Source organism: Phallusia mammillata, chromosome 1 (genome assembly GCF_965637545.1).
Source record: "Phallusia mammillata chromosome 1, kaPhaMamm4.hap1.1, whole genome shotgun sequence".
Classification (NCBI taxonomy): domain Eukaryota; kingdom Metazoa; phylum Chordata; class Ascidiacea; order Phlebobranchia; family Ascidiidae; genus Phallusia; species Phallusia mammillata.
Genome location: NC_137252.1, coordinates 17,427,758 through 17,449,554, shown reverse-complemented (window position 1 = coordinate 17,449,554; position 21,797 = coordinate 17,427,758). Strand labels below are relative to the sequence as shown.

The 21,797-nt window shown below is 38.0% G+C and overlaps 2 protein-coding genes across 2 annotated transcripts in view; one reads left to right on the top strand and one right to left on the bottom strand.

Moving 5' to 3' along the window:
* Nucleotides 1–18,834, top strand: part of LOC145215439 (rho GTPase-activating protein 5-like) — a 26,884-nt gene extending 8,050 nt beyond the window's left edge. The window contains exons 14-28 of the mRNA XM_080084144.1: nucleotides 43–310; nucleotides 546–808; nucleotides 4,599–4,858; nucleotides 5,316–5,424; nucleotides 5,890–6,061; nucleotides 6,274–6,341; nucleotides 6,533–6,640; nucleotides 6,955–7,184; nucleotides 7,341–7,548; nucleotides 7,791–7,946; nucleotides 10,845–11,031; nucleotides 12,302–12,379; nucleotides 15,157–15,294; nucleotides 16,069–16,174; nucleotides 17,938–18,834. Of these exons, the coding sequence (XP_079940270.1) occupies nucleotides 43–310; nucleotides 546–808; nucleotides 4,599–4,858; nucleotides 5,316–5,424; nucleotides 5,890–6,061; nucleotides 6,274–6,341; nucleotides 6,533–6,640; nucleotides 6,955–7,184; nucleotides 7,341–7,548; nucleotides 7,791–7,946; nucleotides 10,845–11,031; nucleotides 12,302–12,379; nucleotides 15,157–15,294; nucleotides 16,069–16,174; nucleotides 17,938–18,130 (2,544 nt within the window). The 3' untranslated portion in view covers nucleotides 18,131–18,834. The remainder of the gene's footprint in view (nucleotides 1–42; nucleotides 311–545; nucleotides 809–4,598; nucleotides 4,859–5,315; nucleotides 5,425–5,889; nucleotides 6,062–6,273; nucleotides 6,342–6,532; nucleotides 6,641–6,954; nucleotides 7,185–7,340; nucleotides 7,549–7,790; nucleotides 7,947–10,844; nucleotides 11,032–12,301; nucleotides 12,380–15,156; nucleotides 15,295–16,068; nucleotides 16,175–17,937) is intronic.
* LOC145215460 (sorbitol dehydrogenase-like) lies at nucleotides 18,743–21,797 on the bottom strand. Its single transcript, XM_080084164.1, has 7 exons — nucleotides 21,608–21,797; nucleotides 21,325–21,358; nucleotides 20,302–20,629; nucleotides 19,893–20,077; nucleotides 19,528–19,715; nucleotides 19,346–19,467; nucleotides 18,743–19,000 (listed from the first exon to the last, which is right to left on the bottom strand). The coding sequence occupies exons 1-7, from the start codon at nucleotides 21,656–21,658 to the stop codon at nucleotides 18,850–18,852; spliced, it is 1,059 nt and encodes a 352-aa protein (XP_079940290.1). The 5' UTR covers nucleotides 21,659–21,797; the 3' UTR covers nucleotides 18,743–18,849.

Sequence of the window (21,797 nt, the reverse complement as noted above, 5' to 3'; positions counted from 1 at the left end):
ACGACTTAGTGCATATTGATTTAACCCTTACATTTATTTCAGACCCACCAATTAAGAGATGCTGGAGAGCGACTTGCTTCTCGCATTGGGTGTCCTTTTATTGATGTGCTGGAACCTGAATATGCCTACAACCGTCGTTTCCATGACTCCCAGATCATCATGGCAATGCGATCACTGATCGAGGGAATCAAGGAGAGGGCTGGAAGTGGAAGAAATAGTTTTGCTGATCTGGAACAAGCTGGTGGAGGCTTAGGGATAGATCCTGGGATGGAATCTCCGGATCTTCGCATCATTATGTGCACTCGTCAAGGTAATTTTGGTTTATTCCAACCATATAAAATGTTTTTGTCGACTCTTGACCATAATTGCAAAGATTTTGTTGGATTTAGCCAACTTGACCCAAACAGATGAACTGTAACACCATGTTCAATAAGAAAACTAAACACTAAAGACTAATGTCTTTGTGCAAGTAGTTTTTGGAAGGTGTCCTATTTATAAAGTAACTGATAACTGATCTTGACTAACTGATTCCTTATATTTTACAGATGATCTACCAACTGCAGAGGTAGCTTTGGCCCCTCTTTTAAATCACTCTTCATTTCACGATGCTGGGCAAGAAATTATTGAAGGTGAAGAAACCGAGGATGCAATTGTCGTGGTGACCTACCTGGGAACAAAAAGAAGGAGAATTGCCATTACATTGACATCTTATCAAAGTGCTAGGAATCTAATGAGCCAAGGAAATCCCATACATGGATTCATCTTGGTTTATGATACACAACGGAAGAGCTCTCTGTCTGTTATGAAGGTAAACCAAACTTTTACTTAAACTAGAAGAGTGGCTTTCTGATATACTTCCATTTTATATATTCTATACGATATTTACCAATTTACTATACACATCATTTGATCTACACATATGATTGTTTTTGTAAACAAAAACAAATGGGTCCCCACACGTGCGTTTGTGCAGATTTACAGTAAACAAATGTTGCGGTGATTTTTAGATTCTTAAGGACAAATTTTTAGAAAGCATTAACCCAACAAAAAAATTGTTCGTATTCTTTTTGCACTCTTATTGTCATGTAATTACAAAAACATTAAAAAACGTAACAAATACTTTAATCTAATCTCTTGCTTTGACCCAGATATTGTCGTCCAAGGTCGGATTTTGAACACATTTTTTTTAGAAAGCTGTAACAGTTGTGTTACAGACACTTTAAATTAAAAAGCAATTTGCTACAAGTGTATACATAACAAATTGTTTTTCAGTTAACTTTGTTTTGCAAAACAAGTACCATTGACCTGTAGTAACCTCTCAGTGTGCACACGCCAAACGACTGTTTGACTTTTGACACCGTTTTCAATAGCACGCCGTCCTTGGTGTTCAACAATACTGTTAAGCCTAATTTATACATGAGTATTGACTCCTAAATTGATTGTCAAAAAAACGCTACGTTATGACGAAAGAAAGGTCTGAACTGTGTTTGTAATACCTACTAGTTGACCTTAAGTAACCCGTGATCATGCGGCGGCCAACCTGACAACGAGCATTTAAAAAAACATTTATTTGGCAAAAAAGTCAAGTTAACTTTTTCATCTTTACTTCGATTAACAAAGTTTTTCTTGACATATACAAAACCGAAGCACGGTTATTAGGTTTAAATCACGTCATAGGTGTAAAACCTTCGCCAAAACTAAAAACGTGAGTGATAACTTAATAAAATGACATAGCATTGCTGTGCACAACAGCTGATTTCTAATCACTGAAACGACGTCTCGTAAAACGTCTGTCCGACGTCAAGCTGAGCCCTCCCGCTATCGTAAACCAGTGAGTTACTCTCGTGGTACTTCTGCCTACAGTGTCTTTCTTGACCAAACGAGCGTTAGACACATTTACGTTTCGGGGGCCTGTGGGTGAACCGCTGGGTCATTCGGGGTCAAACTTCTAGAGAATCAAGTTCAGATTGATAACTAAGATATGTCCAAATTTGAATCAATTTGAAGTACTTTTTCTTTACCAAACCAGCGTTAAAAAATGTACGTTTCGGGGGCCTGTGGGTGAACCGCTGGGTCAATCGGGGTCAAACTTCAGATGGACCAAGTTTGGATTAATATCTAACATGTGTCCAAATTTCAATAAATTTAAAGCACTTTTTCTTGACCAAACGAGCGTTACAAACGAGCGTTAAAAATTTTACGTTTCGGGGGCCTGTGGGTGAACCGCTGGGTAATTTGGGGTCAAACTTCAGGTGGACCAAGTTTGGATTAATATCTAACATATGTCCAAATTTCAATAAATTTCAAGCACTTTTTCTTGACCAAACGGGTCTCACAAGCCAGCGTTAGACAGAAAAAAGAAAAAAAGAAAAAAAGAAAAAAGAAAAAAAAATACGGACAAAAACAATATGTGGCCCCTTCAGGGAAGGGGACCCATAATAATTGTACTGTTATTAACAAATATGTAGCTCTTGCAGCAATTTTTATTATGGGTCCCCTTCCCTGAAGGCAGACTTGGACAACTAGATTTTTTTTCGGTTTTTCAAATTAGATTAGAATTAAAATTAGAGCATCTCCTTTTTTTGCAAATTAGATTAGAATTAGAATTAGAAGTTTCTCAAAATCTAGAAATTAAACTAGAATTAGATTTAAGCCAACCAACTTTAGTTTGTTTCAAATTTTAACTTGTAGATTTGCACATTTAAAACAATACAATTCAGTGCATCTGAAAGAGGGATGTTCAAGGTAGAATAACGAATCCTTTGGATTCGAATCCAGTTAGATTCGAATCCATTTTTGCCGTTTATATCGGGTAATTGGAACCGATATAAATATGTGCCAAATTTCACTGATAAATGTGTTTCAGTGATGTAGTTTGGTCTTGTTAATTGCATGGTTTTGTGCGCTTTGGTTAAAAAATGCATGCTCAGATCACATGCCTAAAAGTGCCGTTGGACAAACTAGCGATTTTGGGAAAACTGTGAATTAGATTAGAATTAGAATTAGAGCTTACTCGATAATTCTAAATTAGATTAGAACTAGAATTACCGCCATTTTGCTCTAATTTGCCCAACTAGACAACTAGAATTATCTAGTTGTCCAAGTCTGCCTGAAGGGGACACATCTTGATTTTACTCGATTTTTTTTTTTTTTTTTCTTTCCTCCCTGAAGTTTGTCCACCCTCTTTTGCCATGAAATGTTTGATGGATTTGGATGAAACTTTCACAGATGGTAGATATAGTTATGTAGATGTGCCATCTGCTTCGTTTGTCGTGATAACCCCAGTATTTACCCCGCTAGCCCCCAAAATGTAAAATGTTGTTGGTGCGCACCACAAACGTTAGTGTGATGTTATAAAGGCAACCAGACATATGTTACTTGTGTTTGTGGGTTGTTTGGTGGATGTTTTTGCAGTTGACAGTTAGAGGGGTGTTAACAGCCTTATGACGTCAGAAGAATTGACGAATGTTGCTAATAACACCTCTAGTGGTCAAAATTTTAAACATTGTCAGAATTGGGTAAAATTTTACATGACTGGTGAATGGGTGTGATTTCATATTTTATACTTTTGGGTGTTGAACCCCATCAGTTACCCCACTAACCCCTAAAATGGGTGAGTTTTTTAAACGATGTCGGAATTAGATGAAATTTTGACAGCTTGTATAATTTGTCATTTTTAGGTTTCAATTGTTGTGTTTAACCCTGTAGCCCCAATATTTACCCCTCTAGCCCCCTAAAAGGGTGAATTTGTTAAACATTGTCCGAATTGGATGAAATTTGGACAGCTTATAGAGTGTGCTACTTATAGTTGTTTTTTGTTATGTTCAACTTTGTCGCCCCAGCATTTACCCCACTAGCCCCCCAAAATGGGTCAATTTTTCAAACTATGTCTGAATTAAATGAAATTTGGACAGCTTGTACAGTGCACCATTTATAGGTGTTAATTCTTGTGTTTAGCCCTGTAGCTCTATTATTTACTCCACTAGCCCCCAACAGTCATGTGCAATATGCACTGATTTGTGTTATAGGAGCTTTTCTCACTATTTACCACTTTTTTTCTCAGATAGACCATAAAATAGAAAAACCTTCAAAAATGTATGAATGGACTGAATTTAATTAGTTTGTACTCCATATAGCATATTTATTTATGCACAGTACTGATCACTGTGTTTTACCTTACAACACCTGACTTTCTCATGGTTATCTCTTGAAATGTATTATTTACAACTTTGCATGTGTGGGGGACCCATGAGTTTTTGCTTGCAGAAACAACCAAGGTTATAAAAGACAATGGATGATATGGGACCCAATACAAAATAAGTGTAGAAAATATGTGTTATAGTGTATATGCAAGGGCAATATGTGCTAAGCCACCCTTCTAGATATAACAAGTAGATGTTTAGACGTTACATGTCAGACATCTTCACCAGGGTGATAACATAAATTAAAACACAAAGTTGTTATCAAGCAACAAAGGCAATAAAGCAGACACAAAAATAGCAGTTGTACTGTTATGTTTTGAAATGTTGTTATCAGCTAAAAAAAATATTAAAACGCAGTGTTATTTCGCTAAACTTAACATACACCATATTATGCAGGTCTTTGCCACCAACACAGCCAGTGCATATCCATCACTGATACTTTGTGTTTCACCAAATGAAGAGCAACCAGCAGCTGCTGCCTTCTTTCGTCAAGACACTGAAGCAAGACAGTTGGTTGTCGCTGGCAACGCTCTTGCTGATGAACTTCAAGCCAAGTTTGTAAGTGCCTCTTCGCGCCACAAGAGGCAGACAGAGGTTTACAGCACTTTCTTCAAAGATGCTTGGGAACACAAGGAAAATACCGAGGCGATACACAGGTAAACAACATGCCTGTGAGGACAGTTACTAAGTAGGCACCAGTATTAAATGTGTGCATATAGGGGCAGATTCCCATGAAATCGCAGGTGTTTGCTCTTTATTAAGCAAACATTGGCATAAGGCAGTAAGCAATGGTGGTCATGTAGAAATAAGACTACCCAATGTTTGACCATGACTTTTAACCACGGTTGAACTAGATTCATTGAAAACGTTATGCTTCGTTTGTGTAAATGTAAAATGTACGAAGTAATTTTACTACTATGCTGGGCTGCTTAAGTCAAATTTATGTGTTTTTAGACTAACAAAAGCTTTAGCACAAAACTCATGAAATTATCATTGTTTTATGTTCTTTGTAGAAAAAGGATTTTGTCAATAAATTTACCATCACACCATGCAGAAATGCCCCCTTAATGAAGTCTCAACATACTCTGTTAAAGACACACTTTTTCATTATAGGATCAGTCGAATTATTGTGGAGGAGGACCAGGAGTTAAAAGAAATGGATGAGGAATCAATTCTTCCCATACCTGCTCCAAGATCACGTTCAAGAGTTAGTGAAACAAAGGTAAATATATAATTTTATTTCAATCAAGTTTACATGAGAAAAAAACTGTGGGGTATATTTTGATAAACAGGGACACTGGCCCACCTGGCGTGGTTTTGTTATTGTATTACTATTTTCACAAGTTTGTCAATTTCATGTAGCCTTTAGTGGGGCTGTAAAATGAAACACACCAAAATAAACAGTCAACTATTTGCTACCAAAAGACTTTCACTTTGTTATAAACTGCATGTATTCGTCTAAACTGCATATGTTGTGTAGTGATAAAGTTCCGATTTTAGAATCATAAAAATCAATTCCTTTTGTGTTGGGTAAAAGGTAACAACCACAATTTTGACAATACAAATGCCCACCAACCCTATTTAAACACTGTTTATTTTCCCACCTTGTGATGAAATCATCTTTACAACCAATAATGAAAGTTAATATTTAACATTTCCTAATAACACAAGTTCTTTACTTTTATAGTCCAGCAGCGTTGAGAATCTCCCTGTCAAGTCTATGTATGAGGCACCTCGCACTGAAAACATCGTTACACCACCAAGCACTTTGCGTTTCAACATTTCATCACAGAGCAGCTATACAGAAAGCCAGGGAATTTCTGATCCAGGTCACGCCACTCCGGCCTCAACTTGGTCAAGTGAGTTGTTACATGAAAGTAAAATCAATTGTTTTGGGGTTAAGATATTGTGAACTATACTCAGGCAGTAGGTAACTGTTTTTGAAAAGGAAGAAAAAATGTAGTTAAAGATTGAAACTCATATTATTGAGGTAAAACTTTGCTTTTTAAGAACAATTAGAATGAAAGTATTCTTAGCACAGTATTGTGGGTTGAAACTGTTTTATGTTTAGCTGGAAGTGACGAATACAAACCTGAAACTCCAAGAACAAGTCCAACTGCAGGCCTGCTTGATAATGAGGTAAGTTACATTTATTGTCTGCATTTTTCAGGAGTATCCAGTCAGGCTTTGTATTTACCAAGTTGAAAATTATTTTTTTGAGTTGTTTTTGATAGATACACTATGACCATGCATATTTGCTTTTTGTAATTCAAGTCTGTACAACACTATTTTGCAATTACTTGCAGAAATTTCAAACTTTATTTGTTTAGCAAATGCCTGACTATGAATTTGACTCTGCATTGCGAACCACACCTAAACCAGGAAAATTGAGGCCAGAACTTCTGCATGCAGTTGAAGTTGGAATTAAAAAGAAACCTGTGAGACATTTTTTTTGTTTTAAGACCACATTGGAGCATACCTGACTTTAAATTTGTGTTGACAGCAATGTTAGGTTTGAATCATATGCTGTAGCAAAAGGGGTATGAAAGTTAATTTAAGAAATGCCCTGTAAAAACTAAATAAAAACCTATATAAAAGATGTAGTAAATACAGTTTTTTATTCAATACTTTCTGTAAAATTCACATCTGACATGTGTCAAGCTAACAAAAAATGCATGATAACTATTCCCTAGTTTTCTAACTTTTGATCCATTCGTAGCTTTTTAAAAGATCATTTCAAAAATCTTTTCAGGTGAAACATGCAGGACTTATGCATCAGAGCAGCTTGCAGGATCTTCAGTCTTCAAGCAAACATAGTGACAAATTCCCAAAACAAAATTTGGAGTATTTCGACATGCCCAGACCTGACCCAACACATTTGGGCCTCAAAGTGCTTCCTGTGGGACCGGAAGCGTTCCAGACAAAGTCTAACACTGTCACAACACCTACTGCAAATGGAGTAAAGATTGCATTGCAGCCTGGGTAAGTTTTGCACCATTATTAGGTAAATCCGTTTGTTGAGGTTATTTTCTTGTGAAAACTATTTGGATGTCAATTAGGTGACAAAGGTTAACTCTTACATTCTTAGTTTAGATATTTGCATTCTTGGTGAAAGTTTGAATCTTTTTGTCACAACAGGAGCTCTGGTCAGAAGCAGCTTCCACGCTCATCTGCAATCACATCCTCAGGACTTGGGCGAAAATTCACTAAAAATGGAAAGCGCCAACCATTAAAAAGTGTAGACATTGATTCGACCCCAACTTTTGCCCAAACACCCCCACCAACTTTGCGACCATCTCGTCATTCAACTGCTGACCTTTTGGCCATTGTTCCAAATGAGAATATTGTAAGCCACTTTGAATATTTACTACTGATCTAAAGTGTGTTAAGTTTCATGTAAACTGCATACAAATGTTACAAGTGTTAGATGGCATGTGTTTTTTACATGCCACAGTACTGTGTTGCCTTATTTTTAAATTTTGCAGTTTCAATTAGTTTTCTAAACACTACTGTTACAAATATTCAAACACTACTATAACTATATGCTGTTAAAACATTTTTATTGGGTATTGTTTTTGTTGTTTCCAGGGTGCCATGAAACGTGGCCTTGCTTCAAGTCATGAAGATTTACTTCATTTAAGTCCTTCTGTCCCGTCATCTATGCCAAGTTACCATGGCAACACACCCAAGGAAGAAAAGCGACATAAGCAAAAGGAGGAAGAAAAACGCAAAAAAGAAGGAAAAGTAAGTTTTTTGTCTACAATGGAAATGTTTCTGACAAAACCTTTGCTTGCTTCCTTGATTTACCAACTGACTTCAGAACATAACTTTTGTAGTATTTTACATATCACTGTGGCACCTGTTTTATCTAACTATTAATCAACGCACTTTTAAGGACTTTTGCTATGTACTTACTAAGTGCTATTTCAAAGTGTGCGTCATGTCAGTGTTACCCGACTTGCAGCTTAGAACATGACGCAGTGCCACCCCATAGCAGGTGACATCATAACTGAAGCAGTCCAGTTGTGTGTGAATTACTATGGACTAATTTTGTCGTCTTGACGTGGATTTAGTGGGGAAGTCGTATGAGGCGATTGCTTCCTACACAGTAGGTCATTTTGCAAGGGCCAATGTGAGCCTTTTTCGATTGTGCTGCCTAGGCAAAAATCCTTAATGATGTTTTAGCTTAGTTGGCAAATTCAAAACAATAAATCAGTTTTATTGTGCCATGAGGAGGATAAGAATAGCCAAGGTTTTATTGTTGTTGTCATCAGGATAAAATTAGTATTTAATTTAATAGTGATAGACCGAGGTATGGAACAGGTCAATAGTGATTAAATTTGTCACGGTGTCGTGTTTCTGATACAATGTGTTTTCCTATTTTCTGTTCCCGAATGAATACGATTGTCTCTAAAGCAGTCAGGCCGGGTCCAGCTAATATCACAACTGCGAGGTAACCAGAGGCTTGCAATAACCCACCGACATCCTGCCATTGTTACGTTTTTGTTGGCTTGTCTGTTATGCTTGTCGCCTATAAGGTTTAGTGCAGCCATATGCGTAGGTGCAGTAGTTTGGTGGTATCAGGCAAAGCTTGGTAGACAGTCGCTTCATGTCCTTTCTTTTAATTATGATTTCCTACATGTGTCGACATCTCATTTGTCATCAAGTCAGTAAGTCTGTGTGCATTAACGCAACTTTCAGTCTGCTTGCTAGTAGTAAGCCTCTGACAGTTTTTTAGCTTTGTCGGATTTTAACAAACCAAGGTTTTGTTGTTACAGTAAAACAATTGTAGGTGTTAATTTATTTGCTTGTCCAATATAGACAAGCGCTAAAAAGTATAAATGCTTATCAAGTCAATCATGTATGACTCAAGCGAAATGAAACATATGCAGATTCTCGTGAACTATGTTTATCTGCAGGTAAGTTAACATAATTAAGATCAGAACATGAAGGTTCGCAAGTTAAGCTTCTACACAAGTTTCAGTTTGTTAACTGTTTGTCAATCTTTAAAGTGTCATACAGTTTATACTTTTTTTTTTTTTTTGGTGGGGGTATGGGAAAAACTGCTGTTTTTTTCAGGTTTTTAAAAACTGACACTTCAACTGTTTTATTCTATAAATATGTAAATTTATTATAGGTACTGCAACTGTTCAATATTATACATGTAAATATAAATTTTACTTCAGAATGCGAAAGTGTCATTACAAGTGGTACTTGCCACATAAGTTTGCAACTTTCAGTCTTGAAATATCTCAACTTTCTTTTCCTAAGTGTTTAAAGATGTTTGCAGGTAATGCTCAGAGAAGGACTAGAATTTATGCATGTAGATTATGATTAAAAATAATTCATGAAATTAGACATGTCAAGTAAAACAGAAAAATCAAAATCATGTGTCAGGTAACAGCATACATTGACAATTTGTTGCACCCATGATGGACACATCAGTCAACCTATGTAAATGATTCACTTCCATACACTGTCTTATGTTACTGGGGCTAAACAGTTGTGTGATTGACTCAGACATCTTTCACTCTTTAAACTATTTCTCCCCAAAGTTCAGAACGGTTAGCTGTCTTCACTTGTCCCAAGGGAAATTAATATTTGTTTAGGCAGTTGTGAATGAGGCTTGGGTCTCTTGAGGGTTTTGTGAAAGAATGTGGTTAAGATTAGCAAAAGTATGTTTTTAAAATAACAAAACAATTGGATTGACTAAAACAGCATAAAAGGTTGGCAAACAATAACCATAAGTAAGATAAGAAATCTGAGAATAAACGACATGGAATTTTGCTTTTGTGGTATCTTTTCTCTTTAGGTGAGATGAAGTGTCTGTGCACCTAATGGTGTGTGAATGTCTATGTATCATTTCTTCACTTGCCATTGATTTATTGCCCCAAGGCCAGAGAACAAATCAGGTGTCTAGATTTTGGGGGCAAGCCAACTAACCTAGTTCACAGTTTTATGGGGGAAGATCTGTGCTCATTTCTGTTGCATAAAAGCGGAGGTCAGTCAATTCACTGGAAGGTTACAAGTCCACATGCGCACTTTTGTTTAAGTGTATGTGAGTTTTATGTCAAATAATTGAGGTTTAGTTTAGCAGATCTGATTCAATGCACTATTTATTTAGAGCTATTTAGACAAATTATGCAGAGATTTAAATGAGTGTGTTCCAAACAGATAGACAGATGATATTGTGTGTATTGATCAAATTATAAAATTTATTGGAATGACGTGGACATTTCAACCAACTCAAATGCATGCACAGATTACAGTGAGTAGCATAAAACAAGCAAAAAATACTTATGACGATCTTACACATTTGTTTTCAAATTTGTTACCCCACAAACAGTTGTTTTAGAATCATTTCTATCACACTTGGCACATTTATGAGTTGTTTTGTTGAAAAACAAGCTATTGCACAAGTCTGCAACATGCCCATTGGTATGATTCATACCGCATGAAACGTTTTTGCATTTAATATTTGATTGTGTTACTAATAAATTGTTTACCCTGGGATTTTCTAATTAGACAAAGATTTGTATTTTAACTCTCATGTTCTAAAATGTGTATTTTTGCACTATATGCTTTACAGTACCGTAATATACACTCATTGTGGTTTTGTTTTCACCACTGCGTTTTTTGCAGGAAAAAGAACAGAAAATGCGAATGAAAATGAAAGGGAAAAATCGACCTCCACCTACATCACAGGCCACTGGCAACAAACATACACTGTCGGATTATTTCAACAAGAGATTGGACGACACCATTCAAGGCCTCAATCATATGATACCGCTCTTTGTCGAAAAGTGCATCCGATTTATTGAGAACTACGGTGAGTCAGCGCGTCTGTGTCGGCGTGTGAGACCAGACAAGGGGAATAAGTGACTGATAACGGTCAATGTTGTTTTCTTAATGAGACTGTACATCGAAGAGAAATGGCTTAAAGATCTTTGATAGACTGTGGTAAGCTTGATCGAAGTTTGCGTCTTTGTTAAATACCTAAAAAGACCATTATTTTGAAATGATTTCTTCAAAATAACGTTAGATTGCATAAACAACTTATGTTAGCATTGTAGCGAGTGTGCTAGGCAAAAAAATATCACCCGGCGTATGTTTGTTTCCAAAGTTCCTAAAACTTTTGGTTGCGAGGTTTTGTTGCAATATGCCTGTGGTTGTGGTTTCCTTGCGGTATTAAAGCTGGTTTATACGTCTGAGTTGGCCTTTTGGCTCTCCGACGTTTTGTAGAACCTGGACACGTGGTTCCCTTTTCAAAGCAGTTTTTGGATTAGACCAGCAGTGGTCAACGAAGCGTTTGCTACTTTTGGATCAAATAAACTGTTACATTTTCATGTTCGTAAAAATCGTAGAGCAGTATGCGTTGGTCAACGTATTAAAAAGTGGGGTTTAGCACACCTTTTGTGTGCAGCAACAACAGTAAATTTAACAGATAGAAAAAGTGGATGGCAAAATCAACCAAAACTTCCAAACAGTATCGTTTGAACAGAAATGTTTGGTCTTACAACCCAAAACCCAGGCAAAAAAACTTTCCCCAAGAAATTCATGATTGACATTATTGACGTCACGACTTCCGTTCGCTAGTGCGTGACCGCTTTTCGAGCGCATCGGCCATTCTTTGCGCCTCACTTGTAACCCATTGTTGACACTTGATGCGAGCAATTGTTGCGTCTGCGCTCGTTTGTGACGTAGAAGCCGCAGTGAAGGTTTTTCCTAATATGTTCGTAACGCGGTTGCTCTACGTCATTTACCGCCACGAGTGTTAACGAAAAACGCTGCCATTGTTGCGCCAAAGTTGCGTTTTACCAGATTTTGTAGGGGATCACGTGCTTGTGTAATAAGGATTTCGACTTTGGGACTTCCTATTTCTGATTGAGTGCGAAACCTACATCAACCAATTTAATGTTAACATAAAAACTATGACAATAAAAACCTGTTTAGAAATACAATTTAGTAGTTACGATACCTTTTGCCAGAAATGCACAGTATGTTTTGTATTGGTTTGTGGCCAAAAATTTTAAGTTAAATCAAACTGCGCATGTCCACACGAATTTTTCAAAAATGAATAGTTTCTTTTTTATCTGAAGGTCTCTGCACCGAAGGATTATATCGAATACCGGCCAACTCCAAAGAACGGGAAATGCTCATCAAGAAGTTTGATGAAGGTAAAACGTTTTTTAGCGTTTTTTACTAGAAAATTTTAGTTAGCACAATTGTTGTCCTGCATATTTTGGGCAATCCAAAATACTAAAGACTTTAGTTAATATTTTTGATCGTTTTTGACTGTATGTGGATCAAGCACACTGTGGACATGTATGTTTTGGTACAATAGTTGTCTGATGGTGTCATGAAAAATCCCTGACCGTTTTGGTTCATAAGGTGAAGGTGCTAATGCACGTTCTTATTTTTTTTCATTGTTAAGACGTGCTGTCAGTAAGTAATGGTCAATGAACGTAGGAACATTGGCGCATGTATCTCCACAGTGCAGAAATTATATATCAGCGCGCCACACTTAAAATGACATTTTCCCCCCAAACGGCGTATAACCTGTGTAATTGGCAGTGCATCAAATTCGTGAACAAGCTTCGTTAGGTTAATTCACACAACTACAGCTCTTACCCTCTCGTTGTGTATTCTTGTCACATAACGCTGAAAGTTTCAACAGATGATGTATATGTCACCATACAACAGTAGTGTAAGTGACTATTTCTGTCTACTTATGACAAATTCAAAGCGGCTACGGCAAAAACGATGTTACACCTACAATAAACAATGAGTTCGAGCGAAACTTGGCCGAATGGTCTGGCGCGCATGACCCATGTACAAAACCTGATCCGGTTTCGTCCCCGGGAGTATCCTGGGTTCGAATCCCGTGAACGACAAAGGGCAATTTTCAGTTCTCGGACTGCCGCCTGATTGTCGAAAAATACAATAAACATAAACAATGAGTTACACCAGGGGTCACCAAACTTTTTTCACTGCGGGCCGGATAAGTTTAATAATAGTTTAATAATAATTCGTGCGGGCCGGATAGTTTACATGCCCTAGCGCCGTCTTTGCGAACTTAGACCGCAAGGCGATTTTGATAGCGGCGCCAAGATATGGTCTTTCTATAATCTCATTAAAATCTGGTGATGCGACTATTAAATTGCATAGTTAGTCTCATCTTACAAGCAACGCTTGTATATTACGTCACAAGTGACCAAAGAAAGCAATGGTTTGCGCACAATTAACACTTTTAGTCTTGTTTGTGACGTAACAAACTGGCTTTGGGTCAATCCTGGGTGTTGTAATCCCATAAAACAAGGTAATATCAATTCTACATGTCGCGACAGGAAAACTTTCGTAAGAAGTAGATCAATTTTTAAATGTTACAAAGTTATCAATGCGATTTGACAAACCAAAAAATGTGGTCGCGGGCCGGATGAAATGACCTCGCGGGCCGTAGTTTGGTGACCCCTGAGTTACACTAACAACGCTTGAACCTATAGCAATGGTTCCTAAAAAGGTCCGAAAACACCTTGCATTTAAACAGCGGACGGCATCCAAAGTGTGTTTCGGCAACTATGCAAATACAAGTTTGCCCCTAATCCAACCGCCAGGGAACCGCATGACACCGGTTTAGCTACAGTTTCTTTGAGAAAATTTGCATTTGCACATAACTGTATGTAAATGCCCTGCGACTGCATGTTGCCGTTTAGTGAACTTTAAGTTTCAGTTGCGTTGTTTAAACAATAGTGTTAAATATAAATATACCAGGAATAGGATTGTGCTACTAAAATAGACTTGTGAATGAACATTGCGTGGTGAGCCAAAGACTATTGTGTGATGTATTTATCATAAGAAGTGCCTGCGCAATAATCTGAAAACAACTTTCTTAATGTTTTATTTTTAAAAACACTCCGTTATATCCATATACCCCACCTTTTAATAGGACATTTACCACATCCGCCAACTGATTTGCGCTTATGCGGGTTTATGTGAAATCTTTTTTGTGACAATTCATGCGACCCTCAGCTGTTGTCACGTAGTTTTGTCCCTATGCTTTGGAACTCTGTTTCATTAGCATTAAAAGCATTGGAAGGTCATCACCACACCAGCTTGAGAGTTACACAAACCATGGGCATAGTTTTGAAGCAATGCAAAATTTACTCTCAAATGTTCGACTTTCCACTTTTCGATATTCAAGAATTTTGCAGATAAATGCTTATGTGTTAAAAATGAATTGCTTCAAAATTATCCCCATGTTTGTGCAACCTTTATCAACCATCACAATTAGCACCGCACTGTAAACACAAATCAACTTGTATATGTGTTAAAAAAAATTTATCGGAGCAGTTTTGCTTGTTGAGACTAGCTTGACTTTTCGTCACACAAATTGCCACAAGTCTTTAAGATAATCGCAATGTTGTGATGATCAGTTCTGTTGGTGCACATTATGCAGAAATCCCACCCACTTGTGCTTTGACACGGAAACGTGGGTTTGTGTTTTCCGTTTGGCTTTAAAAATCCTACGTTGTCTTCTGTTGAACGGTCTCACTGCCACTCTGTATATGCGTTGGTTTTATGTGAGACAACCGTTATGTCCGGGTTTGTGGGCGAACAGAAGCTTAAAATGTAACCTTGGAAGGGATTGAGCTTGTTTGTTGCATATTTGGGTTTATGTCATTTTGATTAAGGACATCTGGCTGAACCGAAATAGAAACATACGGGTGTGTTTGGCATAACAATTTAGCCAACCGAAACCTTGTGTTTGGGTGCGTCACTAACACGAAATCAGAGCAAGAAGGTTTATCGAAATATAGCGCTTTTCACATTTGAATTCTCAGGCTGTTTTGTGCTTCACCTTGTCTGACTTAAAATAATGGTTCTGATGATTGAGTTAGATACCTTGTTTTTGTAACATTTGATGGTACTTTATGGCGTAAATTTTTCCTTTCAGATAACAATTACGAGTTCGTGCCTTCGGAGGTATCAGTGTCAACTGTAGCAGGCTGTGTCACGTGGTTCTTCGGACACAAGAACTTGCCGGACCCGCTTATTCCTTATCAACTCCACGACGAGTTGGAGGAAGCTATCAGTAAGTTATAACATACAGTTAAAACCACTAGAATTAGTCATTTAACACACGCAAGTTTCCATGGTTACGTTTTAGATTCGCCTCACTGCATATATCCAGGAGTACATTTTCCTAATTAAATCATGCACGTATAGGGTCATAATGTCCTATAGCAGATAAATGGGCCGCATATTCATTGAAATCACTTTTTTACTTGACTCATCAACAAAGAAGTGACGTAGAATATGACAACACAAACTACGTCATCTCATCAAAGTGTAGTGCCAAGTTCCGCAAATGCGTCATTGTTGTGAGTCTGGATCAGTTTCTGTTGTCGTTAGCGTGCACTCGTCTTTAAATGCATATTACAAAAATAGACTGTCTCCAAACGAAAGAATGTATTTCCATGGCATGTCTTTCTGTTGTTTAGCCTACCCCGCGTGGGAATATTGTTGTGTGAGAAAAGATAAAAATACATGATATGTTCTTATTTGGTAATTGGAAATACCTATATTTTCAAGCCCAGTCAGACTTTTAAAATGCAAAATTAACCAATTTGGTAACAAGTTTGCACGAGGATGTAGGGAATGTACGACGCATGAAGTTACCACGCACCATAGTATAAAATATAAAATTCGGAAAAGCAAACGGGACGCCAGATGTATCGAAAAACCCAACCCAACTAAAAGAAAACAAATCCGAACAACCAGTCTGACCCAGAACTCTTTTTTGCCTACATTCTTAAAAACATATTAACAGTTAGTTTATGGAAATAACCAAGTATCTTTTTTACAGAAATGCCTGATCGTTCCCTGCAACTATGTTCAGTGCGTGGTGTCGTCCGCAAACTTCCTTACTCCAATTACGCCACATTCAAATTCCTCTGTGCCCACCTCAAGCAGTAAGTGTTTTAGAGCTATTTTTATTAAAATGCTTTGCATTACGTTCATAACATTTTTTATCACTGCAGTGACCCAAGGGTACCAACAATTTAGGCGTAATTTATTGTGACTTATTTGCCATAGCCTAAGCATATGAGGTATTCAGTACATTGGTTTGAAAAGGGGCGCGCCGGTCCATCCCACTTATTCACTAAAAGTAAGGCATTCCACAACAGTGCATGTGTTTTATGATCATTCAGTTCTGCCAAACTTTTACCAGTTTTATAGACCTCGTACATTGTCGTAACCTCTAAAGCCAGCTTAATCTTCACAACCAATTTAATGTGACATTTTTACAAAGAATTACTCGCCATGTGCACTGGCAGTGAATGACATTTCTTGAATATTAATTTGACCTGTAATGCTGCGATATTTCACGAAACCTTCCAAAGCGCAGGTTTAGGTAACAATCGCCTCGCGTGACAGTTGACTAGGTGCCAAGTTTTGCAAGTGCGTATTTGGCAGGGTAGCTACATGATCGGAAATAGTTGTGTAGGAATCCTGGAGCGACAACCCGTGCCCCCATTTCATCGCTGCCAGTGTTGTGACTTAATTGCGATTGAAGTTGTTCAAACAACTATCCGATATCCTTTCCTGGACAAGTCCCAGGAAGTCGAAAAGGAAAAAAAATGTACAAAGTGACCACTTTATAAGGCTGCAGTGGATTTACGTTTCAAATATTGACCCTTTCTCCATACCTTCTGACATGCAAGGCTTTCGTCAAAATAAATTATTGTAAACGGCTAAATTATTGTTATCAAAAAAATTAACAAACGTCCCCAAGCACAAGGCATGAACAGAAAACATTTTCAAAGCTACACATTCAATACAAACTTAGTATTAAAAACATAACAATTGGTGTGGATAAGAATTACTATAAGTTCGACACTGATGTTGCGTTTAATATATACGTTACAAGCAAAAAGAATAAACTATTCAACGTATCACATTTGGTATTTGTGGATTTTGATTCAATGGAGGCGGTCATAGCGGGCGAGGATGCGATGTTGCAGTGGTAGTGAAAATAGTAGGATGTTATTTTTCAGCCTCGCTCACGTGCCAGTAAACTCGCATAACACAACCCACATCCGACATGAATGATCGTGACGTGCGCGGGACATTTTTGGGAAAACGCGAGACGCGTTAATCGATCCTTTTGGCTAAAAAATGGTTCACAAAATTTGCAGACGCTTGATTGTTCAATTGCCCTGACATTATCGGAGCACCCTTTAGTTAAATGATTGATTGTCGTACAGACGTCACCATAAAAGAAACATTTTAATAATTCATTACCAGCATTATCAAATATGTAAAATAGAATTTAGACGCATATGAATACTTTTTTTTGATTAAGATGCGTTTTAGAGATATGTCTAAAAACGTTTTGTTATGACAAAAATGCTTGCTAACTTGCTCACCAGGCATCAGCAAGATTTCTGGCGTTAGATCGTGTATTTCGGTTTTAAGCCATGGGACGACTGCTGGGCAATTGCAATATTTAAATGAGAGCATTAACACCTGCCAAGTTCTATTATTATGAATCATGTATTGTTTTGTTACATTTCACTAACGTTTATATCCGTGGGAATTGGGAACGAATGCCAACTTTAACGTTAAGGTTCCTACTGTTTTATTGAGTCAAAGCAGAAATGCACTGAAATGTTAGTAAAAAATTAAGAAAAATGCTTCTTTACTTTAATTTCCTTAATGCGATTTTTTGCAGTGTCGGCGAAAATGAGACCAAAAACAAAATGTCGATTGAAAATCTAGCAATCTGTTGGTGGCCAACACTCTTTCGTCCGGAAGTGGACAGCGCCAACGCAATGGCGGGAATCACAAAAACCTGTCACAGGGACGTCCTGCACACCTGCATAGAACAGCACGCATTCATATTCTGCGGCCAACAAGAGGTGTGAGACATTGAACGAAGAAATATGTTAGGCTATTCCCTACTTCGCAAGGGTACGACGCAGTAGCGCGGCGAATTTGCGTCGAACGGACGGTGCTTGTGGCTTTGGATCAGCGCACTGGGCGCTATTGTTTTGTTCAAAATTTCCTTGGTTGAATATCAGTATCTTTTGGGGTGTTTTTCTCTAATTTGTTTCAGACTGTTTCTTTTTGATTTAGAAATTGATGTGACGTTTATTACGCACATTTTTTTCGATCTCTGACGTCACGCTTAGTTTTGGTATGATGATTCCGACTTTTCCAAGTTCATTAACAAGCGTTACTGATTCATTCCTTTTAATCACTCGATCTAAAATATACGGACTGTGGCTGGCTTTTATGACGTCCGAATTTTGCTGTAGTGTGGTTTCAACGTTTTGCAAAAAATTTGCTATTGAAAAGCCAGTGGTAGTAATTTTGGGTCCCCAATAATTAATCTGTATGTGTAGTGGGTTGATTCCGGCTTGTCGCATTGTAATTCACATAGCCGCATCATCAGTCTCTCAATTAACTTTACCTAAGCAACGAGGAAACGCGTATTGAGCATAGTGCGTAGTGGCTATAGTTCGTGCTTCGTGCAATTCTTGTTCACAATCAAAACTTTTATTTGCGATTGTTCCCCCTCTTCTCTTTGACGCCATTCGCACTAACGCCAATAAAAACATGCAAATTATCGACATGACTTTATTCAGCAGCGGATCATGACCTTGATTGCCCTTTGGTGGGGATCACTCGCAGTGAGAAAGGCTTCGTTTGCAGATTCCAAATCAAAACGGTGAGTAATCAGACGTTGTACGTCTATTGCTTTAGACGACACGAGTTCAATTGCCTCTGGATATCTGTTGAATGTAGGCTATACAATGAGAGGTAAACAAAAACGTGGTTTTCAAACTTTTTTGACGCAAGGCGTTTTCCCGCGCCCCATGGATATGCCGAATTACATTTTTATCTGTAAGACGCGAAAGCCTTTTTAAAATTTAAGTTTCACGAAAACTACTATGCCAGTTTCGGCCGAATTGTTCGGTCCTGTGACCAAACTTACCGATTTGGCCTTAATGCACTTTCAGAAAAAAAGGCTACGATGCCTTTGTTGCAAAAACAGACCACCCCCCAACAAAATGTAGGGCCTGCCTACATTGTAGGCACAAAAGTACTCTCGGTTAGCTGGTATAGTTATAGATTACGTGTTTGCGTAACGAAATATGCCCTTGATGTCGATCTCGAATGTTCCAGCTTTAACCATAGGAAGTGGAACCTCCGCTGATCCTCTTCCCACTAACAACACAGATGCACCAGGCCGACAAACCTACACAAACACTATTTTTTAGAACTCCTTAATGCAAACAAAAAAAGCAAAATTACTCACGTGGACCGCTGTTTTGAGACTAATATCAGCACCACTGCACTCAAGAGCAGCATGACAACCGTCGTCGTTGGCAATGGTTTGCAGTTCTGTGGCAAGAACTGCCACATCTTGTAAAGACTTATCAACGCAGTAGGTCAGGTCGGCAGCACCAAACTCAGAGGCGATTTTTAAGCGATGAGAATCAATATCTGGGTAAAATATGTTTAAAAAGGGCACATTTAAAATTGTTGTTAATGCAAACTGGATACATATAAACGAAGTTTAGGATCGACTCGACTAGGGTCACACGAGACAAGATTTCTAGCAAACCTAATTATTTAAATCACCAAATTAGTAAACCAGATTAAATTTTACCGGACATTTACCTACTGTCAGCACTTGTGTGGCTCCTCGTTGCTTTGCAACCAGCCCACAAAGTATTCCAATAGGTCCGGCTCCAAATATAATCACGTGACTTCCTTTTGAGATATTAGCTCTTCTGCAAGTGTGAATGGCCACACTCAGGGGCTCAAGCATTGCACCTTCTTCGTCGGATATATTTTCAGGCATTCTGAATTCAAAAAGTCAGCTATTCTTTTAAAATAAGGAAACTTCGCAACGGGTATATACGGGCTTTGAAAGTAGGCCTACATCATTTACTTTTTACGACTGGTTTGGTTACATAAAGCTATTTTCATGGGTTTAACCCTTACAAATAGACATACAGTTCAAACGTTCTATAATGGATCAGCCACCCCAAAAAACGAAAAGGTTAAAAGAACCCTTAAAACCTACTTAAAACAGAAGTCCGCATCGTGAACGTAATACTGGCACAGATTTCCATGAACTGGTGGGGTTGCACAAAACCTCATCTTTTTACACAAGTTGTATCTTTTTGATATACAGTGATCACACTGTTTGCACGATATACCAGGTTCAATTGCAACCCTGTCGCCAACAGCCAGCGTTTTTACGTTTTGGCCAACTTCCTCAATAACACCAGCAGCCTCATGCCCAATCACCATGGGAACCCCGTCCAAACTGAACCTTCCGCATTTCCCGTAAGCCCAATACTTAAGGTCAGATCCACAAATTCCCACCGCTGACACAGCTATTAAAACGTCTGTAATACGCAAAATTTTAATTTTTTTTGTCATAGTCTTTTCACTGTCAGTGTCAAAAATGCTAACGTGGTTTACTTGATACAAATACAACATCATAAAAACCAGTTTTATCTTTTTGGTTGCATTGCCCAGACAATGCTTTATGGAAATCTTGCGCAACATACAATAAACAGGAGTTGTTTTAAAATAAAGCTTAATTCTGATTATCACATTAGGCTATATGCAGAAATCATCAGTTCAATAACTTGTTTATTTGTGTACTTTCATCTGCAATTTGCTTTTATGTTACACTAACCCAGGGGTTCCCAACCTTTTACTATCTCGTAGGCCTACTACTTGGACGCTCTGTAGGCCTACTGCCACGCGTACCACTTCTTGCGGAACAACTAATTTGATCAAACCATAGTTTATTCTAAAGAATAATATTGACCTACTCAAACAACACTAAAGCACCACAACTAATTTTAATGAGGTTCTGTGTTTGTTTACTGTCCACCAATCGATCGATGCGCGGTGTAAATTTGCTAACAGCGCATCGACAGTCATTTCGGGGCGCATCTAGTTTTTGTGAAAATAACGGAAGCTACTCGCGTACCACCTGAAAACCTACGCGTACCACAGGTTGGGAACCCCTGCATTAACCTAACGGGAAAACACTGACAAAACCCAACTTCAACCAAACTGGACATCTTACCATTAGGTCCAAGTTCGGGAATTTTCCAATTCTCCTAAAGCAAAATAAAGCTTTGTTAGACGTTTAGCCTAGCCTACCTATCCCAAGCGTAACACGAGAACGTAGGCAGAGTTCCTCTCAATATAGGCTATTGTTACCGGACTGAGTAGGCTAACTCGTTTCCCATTACAGCTTTAACCTTTTGCATATAATTAATCAAATTTATAAACATCAGCTTATTTGAATCATAAATGTTATATTAAATTACAGTGCATATATGTTTAGTATACTAAACAAAACTTACCAAATCGATGGTCTTGTTGCCTCGGACGATTGCAGCCACGTTTTTAGACATCACCAGCTTTGGCTTTAAACCCAAATGTTTCTTTTAGATGCATCCCATGTCTTGTGGCACTTTGGCAAGTTAATTATTTACACTTAATTACACACTGATTCAATTAAACACAGTGCCTGTGGATTCAAGAGTTTTGTGT

What these genes read in the sequence shown, in the direction of transcription:
- LOC145215460 (XM_080084164.1), bottom strand. Translation starts at nt 21,658, where the DNA reads ATGTCTAAAAACGTGGCTGCAATCGTCCGAGGCAACAAGACCATCGAT. An exon ending in CACACAAGTGCTGACAGTAG is followed by an intron (nt 19,716 to 19,892) that starts GTAAATGTCCGG and finishes TATTTTACCCAG; the next exon opens with ATATTGATTCTCATCGCTTA. An exon ending in ATATTTCGTTACGCAAACAC is followed by an intron (nt 19,001 to 19,345) that starts GTAATCTATAAC and finishes TACATTCAACAG; the next exon opens with ATATCCAGAGGCAATTGAAC.